Consider the following 10,123-nt stretch of genomic DNA (forward strand, 5'->3'; position numbering starts at 1 on the left):
CAGTTCAACAAGGGCAAGTGTAGTGTCCTACACATGGGGAGGAACAACTGAACACATCGGTACAGATTAGGTGCTGAGCTGCTGCAAAGGAGCTCTGCAGAGAAGGACCTGGATGTCCTGGTGAACAACAGGTTGACCAACAATTAACCAACAGCTGACCAATGGTTGATCACTGGTTGACTGACAGTCGACCAATGGTTGACTGATGGTTGACCACAAGCCAGCAGTGCGTCCTTATAGCCAAGAAGGCCAATACAACCCTGGGATGCATTGCGCAGAGTGTGGCCAGCAGGGCAAGGGAGGTGATCCTCCTCTCTGTGCTCTGCCCTGGGGAGGGCACAGCTGGAGCACTGAGTCCAGTGCTGGGCTCCCCGGTTCAAGGGAGACAGGGAACTGCTGGAGAGAGCCCAGAGGAGGGCTGCAGAGATGGTGGGGGCCTGGAGCATCTCCTGATGGGGAGAGGCTGAGAGCCCTGGGGCTGTTCAGCCTGGGGAAGAGAAGGGAAGAGGGGATCTGATCAGTGTAATCAATATCTGAAAGGTGGGGGTCAGGAGGATGCTGTCTTCTTGCTGGTGCTCAGCAACAGGACAAGGAGAAATGGGCACAAACTGAAACTCAGGGAGTTCCATACAAACATGAGGAATAACTTCTTTACAGTGACAGTAGCAGAGCAGTGGTACAGGCTGCCCAGAGGGGTGGTGGAGTCTCCTTTTCTGGAGATATTCAAACCCACCTGGACGCTTTCCCCTGTAACCTACTATAGGGAACCTGCTTTGGCTGGGATTTGGGTTGGGGGATCTCCAGAGGTCCCTTCCAACCCCTACAGTTCTGTGATTCTGTGAGTGCAGCCAAAGAGTGCAGCATGTGAGCAAAAGCATCACCAAGAACCACAAGTGAGCCAATGTTTCACAAGAAGACGCATTCCTGTTATCACACATGTACACAAGCTCCTTTTGGGGACATTGTCCTCTACTTGCACAGCTCTGCCCACAGCTGTGAAGAGGTCCCCAAGGAACACGAAGGCACCCAACTTACCTTCATGTCCTGCAGGTGCTCTCTCATGCTGTTCTCAGCTCTCTCAAACATCCCGCTTTCCACCGCTCTCATGATACCATTTCTAAGGATAGTTTGCATCCTCTGGTAGGCTTGTAGTCCTCTCACTGCAGCAGCCTCTGTGGCAGAGGGGTCATTGTCACATTGGGGTCCAGCCCAAGAGGAGAGGGGGCAGTGCTTTGATTTAGGAAAGGGTCACAAGGTCATAGAGGTGGTTTTCTACAGCAGGAGACCCATCTGCCTCTGCTCATGCCAGGGACCTGCATTCAACCAGCTGGATTTTAACTTTTTGTTTCCTAAGTATGCCATCTACTGACAGGAAAGGAAGAAAGAAACAGATTAAGGAGCTTATTAGTTTTGCTTCTTCCTTCAGAGACACGAATAGGAATGAATCAGAGCTAGAAGACGTCTGTAGATTACAAAAATTAACAAATTGGTGTAAATCAGGCAGGTGAATTTCCATATTTGAGTACGGGCTACTTTGGACTTCTGAAATCTCTGTGAGTCAACGACCACCTAACAGACAATCCTTTTCCCTGTGGATTTCTTCCCAGCCTTTCTATAGGTAAGTTATAAGCCTGCACCCTTCTGCTCAGCCCTTAGTGGGGTCATCCTGTTAAAATGGAAAGAACCTTCAGGACAAAGGTGATGGTCATACCTTCATAGCAGAGCAGCAGGTCGTTCTGAATGGATACTACAAGGGACTGGTAGATCTCTGCTTTCTTCTGAAGGACGAGTTTCTCAGCCTCACTGACGATGAAGTCTGTCTACAAGAATCAGTTCAAGTGCTTGCCCACAAGACAGTCATACAACCATAGAATGATTCAGGCTGGAAAAGACCTCTAAGACCCCTGAGCCCAACCCCAGCCCACCCCACCATGCCCACTGCCCACATCCCTCAGTGCCAAATCTCCACATTCTTTGAACACCTCCAGGGACGGTGACCCCACCACCTCCCCTGGGCAGCTGTGCCACTGCAGCACTGCTCTTTTGCAGAAGACCTAAGCTAACGACTTCATACTAATAACCCCGTAACGATGACCTAAACTGGAGTGTGGCATTTAACAGATGACCAGTGGGCATCGTTTTTCCACTGCTATGAATTAACATGAAGATGGGAAGTTTTATTCCAGGACTCAAGAAAGAGTGGAAGAACTCCTAACCCTGCTGATGGTCATGCTTGTTGAAGACTGCTCATATCTCCCTCTGTGTTCTCTCCAGGAACTTCAAACAGAGCAAGTCATCTCCACAGGTCCTACACAAGCAGTGCTTCACCCCTTTCCATCTCCTCTTGCTCCCCTTGCAAGGCAAGTGTACCTCCTGCTTGAGGAACGCCAGCTTAAGCTCACTGTCAGCCATCAGTTTGGTCTGGGCTTTCTGTAGTTCCTGCTGCACGGCCTCTTTGAAAGCATCAAGGCAGGTTTTCAGTGTGGAGCAGGTGCCCATCTGGATCCTGTCAGGGTAGGAAATTCATCAAAAAGGACAATGGCAATGGCATTGTACTCCATGGCCTCCCCACTCTCAGGATTCTATGATTGCATTCTAAAAAGCACCGGCACAGGTTGCCCGAAGAGGTGATGGATGTCCCAGCAGACAGCCAAAGTCAGGCTGGATGGGACTCTGAGCACCTGATGGAGCTGTGGGTGTCCCTGTTCTGTGCAAGGGAGTCGGATCAGATGGCCTGTAAGGGTCCCTTCCAACTCAAATGATTCTAGGATTCTATGGAAACTGCGGTTGAACACAGGCAGGCTCTCACCTGAACACCTTCCCAAAATTCATGTCGATCTTTTCGTAGATGGGCTGTGCCAAGGAGCTGTTGACATCTATCCGGAAGAAGGTGCGGGAGGCATAGACCCCCTTCTTCAGGCACACGGCCCTCAGGGTCTGATGGTAGCCTTGGTACCCGTGGTTGCGCTGCAGGGCAGAAAGAAGTGTGATGAGGCACAGCCTGGCCATGGTTGGAAGAGACCCCAAAGGATCACTGAGTCCAACTCGTGGCTCCACATAGGACCATCCGGAGAGCATACATCTGAGAGTGGTATCCCAGTGCTCCCTGAGCTCTGAGCCTTGCCCTCTGCCCTGGGGAGCTGCTCCACATCCATTGCCCTCTGGGGCACAGCCTTTCCCTAACCCCCACCTGACCTTCCCCTGACACAGCTCCGTGCTGTTTCCTCAAGCCCTGCCACTGTCACCAGAGAGCAGAGAAACCGATTTATACTCACACTGACGATACTTCGGATAGCTGTCTGATAGGACCTCTTTGCTTCTTCTACGCCTTCCTTGAGTGGCTGCTCGATGGGCAGAAAGCACTCCTTAATATCCTTCTCCAGATCAGCAATCTTCTGCACCATGATCTCTCTCAAGTGATTTCTTTTTGCAAGTTGATACTGACATCAGTGGACAACAGAAAGAAAAAATAATTATAATAAGATCACAATGGAGCCATAAATAACCCCACCAGAGCCAAACTACCTCTCCACCTTTCCCTTTAGCTGTTCCCTAAAGCCTCTCTGGGCGAACCTGAGCATGTTTGTTGGCCTGGAGACTACAGATGAGAGAGAAAATAGTGAAGGCCTCCATGGTGTGATCCATTAGCACGTTCCTCTTCTGCTTGACGTAAAACCCGCGGACGTACTCCCTCAGCTTTGGGATCTCTGCAAGCAGGCGGGAGGTTGGGTGAGCATGGATGCCCCATCCCTGCAGGCATTCAAGGCCAGGCTGGATGTGGCTCTGGGCAGCCTGGTCTGCAGGTTGGCGACCCTGCACATTGCAGGGGGGTTGAAACTAGATGAGCATTGCAATCTTTTCCAACCCAGGCCATTCTATGATTCTATGACAGCCCTGCATTGCAGCACTGGATGCCACCTGCAGCCAGAAAACCCAACCATCACCTGTTTCCTCCTTGCTGAGCATCTCCTCCTGCCAGTACTCGCGGGCGCTGACGGTGTACACAAGGTCAGCCTTGTGCACCACCTCCAAGTCATTTGGGAGCTTTTCCTGAAAGACATGAACACCCCGAGCTCATGTCAGCTGGGTTCTTCTTTTTCACGAAGCAAGTGCTGGTTAGGGGACATCTCCACCATTAAATTTCACACGATTCTTTCATAGACAGTGGAGAATTAAACTGGAGATGACCAGGGACCAAATGGACCAAACACAGAGCAAAGAAAGCAAGCAGAGGCTACTAGACAAAGAGCAGACATCATGGAAAATGTCTGTTAATGAAGAACAGTGCCATACAGACGTATGCCAACCAGGTTCTCCAAGGAACATTACCTCGAGTTTTTTCTTTATCATTCTACTCTTCTCCTGTTTCACAGCCGCATTCCTTTCCAGGATAGCATCATGTTTATTTATCTGTGTTGGAAGAAAGAATAGGAATTACTACTGACATTTCCCAGTAATGTTTTAGGGATCCTGAACTTCTAAGGTCAAATGGGCCATCCAGGACAGTTTCTCCCTAATGAAGGACTCTCTTAACAAAGAACTGCACAGAGCTCCTGGTTTCTGTACCAAGCCCATCAGTTCTGTTCATGTCACACTGATTCATATAGGAAATTCTCCAGTTTCCTTAAATGGAATCACTGCTCCTGGAGATGTTCAGGAATGATGGAGATGTGGCACTTGGGAACATGGTCAGTAGGCACAGTGGGGGTGGGTTGGGGTCGGTCTTGGTGCTTTTGGAGGTCTTTTCCAGCCTTCATGATTCTATCATTCTATGACTGGGCATGGTGGTAATGAGCTGATGGTTGGACTTGGTGATCTTACTGTATTTTTTTTTGAAACCTTAATGACTCTACGATTCTATGATTCTGTGAAAGGGATGAAGAAATGTAAGGCTGAAAAATACTCACATTTTTTTTCTTTTTTTCCCTGAAAAGATAAAAACAAGGCAGAAATTACACACTTGAATGATTTTAGCAGTCCCCAGATCCTGCAAGGAGAAGAGATACCCAGCATCACCCACCCTACTTGTTTCATTACCATCTATATTCCTCTAGATTCAAGTCATCCGACTTGGTGGCCACCAAGGAGATGTCCCTGCACATCCCACTCTGGAAAGCCTTCATGCCCTCTCTCAGCAGCATCTCATGGATTTTTTCTCCCAGGATCCGCTGGATGGAGTTGACCACCCAAATGACAGAGCATTTGTTGATGTTCTGCAAGGGGCAGGAGGGGAAGGAGGGCCAGAAATAAAGGATGAGATTACACATGGGAGATGCTGAGCACTTTTTATTCCCATTAACTCAGACATGCCACACCAGAATGGTGTGCACCTTCTGTTAAAGGTATCCCTGTTCCCCACAGCCCCATGGAGGCTCCCAGGCCTCTCCATCACTGATCCTTAGAGAACAGAAGTATGCCACGTGCAGAGAAGCAAATATTCCTGCCCTCCTAGTGGGGCAGCTCACACTCACCTCTTTCCACATCTCATCCCTTTTGCTGTTGAAATCACCTGTCCCTGGAATATCCACAAAGACAACACCTTCCGGAATCACTTGTGAATACGGGAGAGTCACTTCCACATTTTTGATCAGGGGCCAGATCCGCATTTTTGTGTCTTCTTTCTTCATTTCTCCTACTGCACTGGTTGGACTCCGGATATATGGGCACATTTTGTCTGAAAGTTTTTCTGCCTGGGCCATAGCAAGTGAATAAAGTAGTGACCCCCTTAGCAAAGAACCTCAGAGACACCAGAACCCCACCAGGGTTGGATGAGGTTTGGGTATCCTGGTCTATGGGAGGTGACCGTGCCCGTGGGTTGGAACTGGATGGGCTTTAAGTTCCCTTCCAACCCAAATCATTGTGCAACTCTGGGATTCCATGACATACAGGGGCTACTCACTGTTGTTTCCCTGAAGATGATACATCTTGAAGGGGGAATGGAAACGATGGGTTTCATCCTGCACAACTCTTCGTAACTCTTAGTTTCAGCTCCTTTCCCATAGATCGCAGAGATCTTTAAAGCAGCCTCACTTCTTTCACTGTTGTCCTCACTGTCTTCACTGGGGTCCAAAAACGCCACCAGACCCTTCAGCTCATCCTTCCACTCCTGGCAGGACACATTAGATGTGCAGAAATTATGGCTTGGATACCTGCAAGAAATCCCATCACTTCCTCCCTCCTGGCACACCTAAACCAGCAGGAACCAGCGCCAGTGCCCATCACTTCTTTGGGGACACATTGGCCTTTGGGTCACATCCTCCCCTCCCACATTCTTCCATCAGGTTGTTCTTCCCTCTGGAGAAGTCAGCTAAGCCTCTTTCCTCTCTCCTCTAAAGGCAAACATTGAATCACAGAATCATCTGAGTTGGAAGGGACCTTGAAAGGCCATCAGGTCCAACTTCCCACAATGAATAGGGACACACACAGCTCCATCAGGTGCTAAAAGCTCCATCCAACCCAACCCTGTGTCTAGGGAGACATTCAAGAAACATAGAGCTATAATCCATGCCTCATCTGTGAGCAGGTGAATTTTGGCCTCGTGCTGTTTACTGCGGCTTGTGTTGATCTGCACCACACAGGACGTGCAGGCACTGCTCCCCGACACTGGCAAGAAGAAGTTTTTGTCTATGATGGCATTCAGCAATGTGCTTTTCCCTGCCCCAGTGCTGCCAAAGAGACCAATGTAAATGGGGTCCATCAGAATGTCGGGCTTCAAGCTTGTGAGGCGGTTCCTGAGCACAAAGATAGAAAAAAAAGGAACATTTCATAGGATCATGGAAACACATCAGGGTTGTGGCTGCCCCAGAGAGGCTGTGGATGCCCCGTCCATCCCTGGAGGTGTTCAAGGCCGGATTGAATGGGGCCCTGGGCAGCCTGGGCTGCTATGAAATGTGGAGGTTGGTGGCCCTGCGTGTGGCAGGGGGGTTGGAGATTTGTGATCCTTGAGGTCCCTTCCAACCCAGGCCATTCTGTGATTGGGTAGGAAAGGACTTCAAAGCCCCTCAGTCCAACTCCATGCCATGGGCTGTGTTCCCCTCACCAGCACAGGCTGCCCTTGGGCACTTCCAGGGATGGGGCACCCACAGTTCTCTGGGTAGCAGTGCCAGGGCCTCCCCACCATAATTAAAATTTAAGTAAGTTCAATAGGCTTGAGGCTTTCAAAGGATGGCAGATTGGACATCAGTGGGTTGGGATTCGAATTGGGGACCTTGGAGGTCTTTTCCAATCTGAATGATTCTATGAGGCAAAAGCTCTGGGCAGCCCCTTTTCACACAAGAATCAAAAGATGCCCTTTAAGGCAAAAAATACCCATCAACTCACCTGAGATATAGGATCCCCTCTCTTGCCCCAGGCTGGCTGAATACAGGGAGGAATTGTGACAGCTTCTGGGAGGACTTCTCCAGGATGGTCTTTAGTTCACTTTGCATCCTTTTACCTGCAGGAAGGACACTGAGGTCAGGGCTGCAGAGATGCATGTTCCAAGCCCAGGGTCAGTAGGCACTGTGCCTTTTCCCTACTTACAGTTCTTAAGAGTCTCTCGCTCCCCATCCTCAAGAATTAGATCTCTCCTGCTCTTTTTCTTGGGAGTCTCTTCCAGCAAATCATCATTGCCACCTTGTCAGAGGAAAGGGGATTTCTGATTAGTGCTTCTGATCTCCAAATCTCACTAGAGGGTTTCTGAACTGAAGATCATTCTTGGCAGCTCTGGGTAAGCATCCCTTTAAAGCTCATGATGCTGAACTACAGAATCCCAGACTGGTTTGTGTTGGAAGGGCTCTTAAAGCCCACCCAGCACCAACCCTGCCATAAGGACGCCTCCCAGGGACCAAAGCCCCACGCATGACCTTGGGCACCTCCAGGGACGGGGTACATACAGCCCTCTAAGCAGCAGTGCCAGGGCCTCACCTCATTGTGAAGAATTTCCTCCTAATGTCTAACCTTCCTTAAATTTAAAGCCATTGCCATTTGTTCTATCACCACACTCCCTGACAAAGAGCCCCTCCCTATAGTCCCCTTTGGGAAGTTCCACCTCAGGGTGGTCAGAGGAGTTGCCAAGAGTGGATCTGAGCCTCTTCTCCAATGGAGAAGCATTTAGGGGCATGGTCAGTGGGCACGGTGGGGATGGCTTGAGGTTAGACTTGGTTGAGGTTAGACTTTCCAACCATAATAATTCTATGATTACAGGTTCAATGACATTCACGGTGAAGGAAGACACAATGCAGGACCCCCTTAAACTCACCAGGTGGTCTGGAACATCCTTCTGCCATTGTAACAGAGTAATGCCAAACCAGGGGTGACCTTGGCTGAGTAGCAGGGTGCTGTCCCTTAGTGGAACCAGGTCTCAGCAGCTCAGAAGGTGGTGGCCCCAGGACAGAGAAGGATGCACTGCAAGAGCCTCCTGTGGGAGAGAAGAACACAATCACTTCCTCCAGAGCCATGATTTGAGGATGCCACCACTGCCTCCTTGGGGGTCACAGCAGGACTTCCACAAGGATTCACACATTCTGGCTTCTTCACAGCACACCATGGCTTAACCTTAAGGTGTCCTTAGGAACGGGGGGATGCGGTTAACGTGAGGGTGGCAGAGGACAGAGACCTGCCAGCAACATCATGGGTGACAACAGACAGCCTTAGGAGAAGGTGTTGAAGGTGGAAGAATTTGCAGAGAAAACACAAAGCAGTATCTGCCTCTTGTGCCACCAAACCGGAGACACTTGTTGTGGCACACAAAGTGTAAAGGTTGAGCTGATAATTATGTTAATTTGCTTTTTCAAGAATTCAGAGAGGTTTTTTGAGCTGAGTCAGACTGAAGCTTCTACCAGGAAACCAAGCCCAAGAAACCGAGGCACGGAAGGATTTGAGATCTCCTTGGGAAGAAACCTTCCCCAGCATTGCAGTAAACAGATATAGAAGAAATTAAACAGGTTAGAAGCTGAGAGCACATTATTCAGGCAGCAAAAGAAATCTGTTACAAAAGCAATTTAAACACATGCAAGGACGTACAACCTTTTATCTTCGGATTCGAAGGCTTTCCAGGAATTCCTCTTTTGCAGCGGAAATGAAACCTGGTAAAACTCCTCCCCCTGGAAGGAGGCCAACCCCCAGGTAAATCCTCACCTGCTTCCTGCTCGCATTCATCATCAGTCCTCTAAACTACAACACAGCTATCTTCAGGTTGTTTCCAGCAGACCCGTACATTGAGAGCGGCTCAAGGCATGGGGCTCCAAGGGCTGCACCTCAGATGAGGCTCCAGCAGGCAGGAACTTAGGGAAACTCAGAAACATCACGTGCAGGAACCACCTGGCCTTTGTTTTTTTGCCCAAGATGCTGCGCTGCTTCCAGCCTCTCCCTCTTCCCTGACTCAACCCATTGGGCACCCCAGAGCACTTTCACCCTGCCTTAATCTTTCCACTGGGGTCCTGGCCACTGCACGTTGGGCTGGGAACAAGCTGAGAAGTTGGACACAAACTGCATGTGTTTCAGTTTAGCCAAATTTTTAACCACCTGAGGTCGAGGGAAGCTGAAGCAAGCAAGATGCAGAAGACAAGGTCCACCCTGTGCCAGCTGTTGGCTCCAAAAGCCAAAGTTCAACTGACCTTCAAACCATAGAATATCCTGAGTTAGAAGGGACCTGTAAGGATCACTGAGCCCAATTTCAAACCTTGTAAACATTTTCTACTTGACTCCACAGGGCACTAAATGCATTTTTGATCATCTGCCCATCTATCCTGATCTTAGTGGGGAATCCTCCAGCTTCTCTTTACACGATCATGTCCGCTTTCCCATCTTACGGTAATAGAAGTGAGGCCCAGGCCAGTGCAATTTGGATTGCTCCAGTGGGGACAATTGCTAGCAGAGACTGCAGCGTGGGAATTGCCCTGCTGGGTCCTGAGGAACATCTCCCATGGCTTTTGGGAAAGGACGAAGTCCATCTGTCCAAGCATGGCTTCTCTTACACCAACACAGACGCAACCTCTTCCAATATCTGCCTGTGTTCCTCAACAAGGGGCAAGGGCTTGAGCCCAAAGACCTGGATGGCACCAGCCTGAGCTGTGCAATGGGCTCTGGTCCCTGTGTCCAGCTCTGACTCAGGGACACCAAGCCTGTTCTCTGGTCCCCAGAC

General features: G+C 49.7%; 1 protein-coding gene across 2 annotated transcripts; it reads right to left on the minus strand.

Annotated features, from left to right (window-relative positions):
* Nucleotides 1–1,717: 1,717 nt before the first annotated feature.
* On the minus strand, nt 1,718–10,053 carry LOC125689769 (nuclear GTPase SLIP-GC-like). 2 transcript variants are annotated; one of them, XM_048937359.1, is made up of 16 exons: nt 9,191–10,053; nt 9,007–9,083; nt 8,240–8,398; nt 7,522–7,614; nt 7,321–7,435; nt 6,509–6,731; nt 5,900–6,106; nt 5,472–5,690; nt 5,038–5,213; nt 4,908–4,926; nt 4,330–4,410; nt 3,945–4,050; nt 3,574–3,707; nt 3,276–3,440; nt 2,810–2,967; nt 1,718–2,506 (listed from the first exon to the last, which is right to left on the minus strand). In XM_048937359.1, the coding sequence occupies exons 1-16, from the start codon at nt 9,196–9,198 to the stop codon at nt 2,248–2,250; spliced, it is 2,199 nt and encodes a 732-aa protein (XP_048793316.1). In that variant the 5' UTR covers nt 9,199–10,053; the 3' UTR covers nt 1,718–2,247. The 2 variants fall into 2 exon arrangements, with proteins under 2 accessions (XP_048793316.1, XP_048793317.1); XM_048937360.1 differs by lacking the exon at nt 1,718–2,506 and having other exon boundaries at nt 2,823–2,967; nt 3,310–3,440.
* Nucleotides 10,054–10,123: the final 70 nt, after the last annotated feature.

This window comes from Lagopus muta, chromosome 2 (genome assembly GCF_023343835.1).
Source record: "Lagopus muta isolate bLagMut1 chromosome 2, bLagMut1 primary, whole genome shotgun sequence".
NCBI classification, from domain to species: domain Eukaryota; kingdom Metazoa; phylum Chordata; class Aves; order Galliformes; family Phasianidae; genus Lagopus; species Lagopus muta.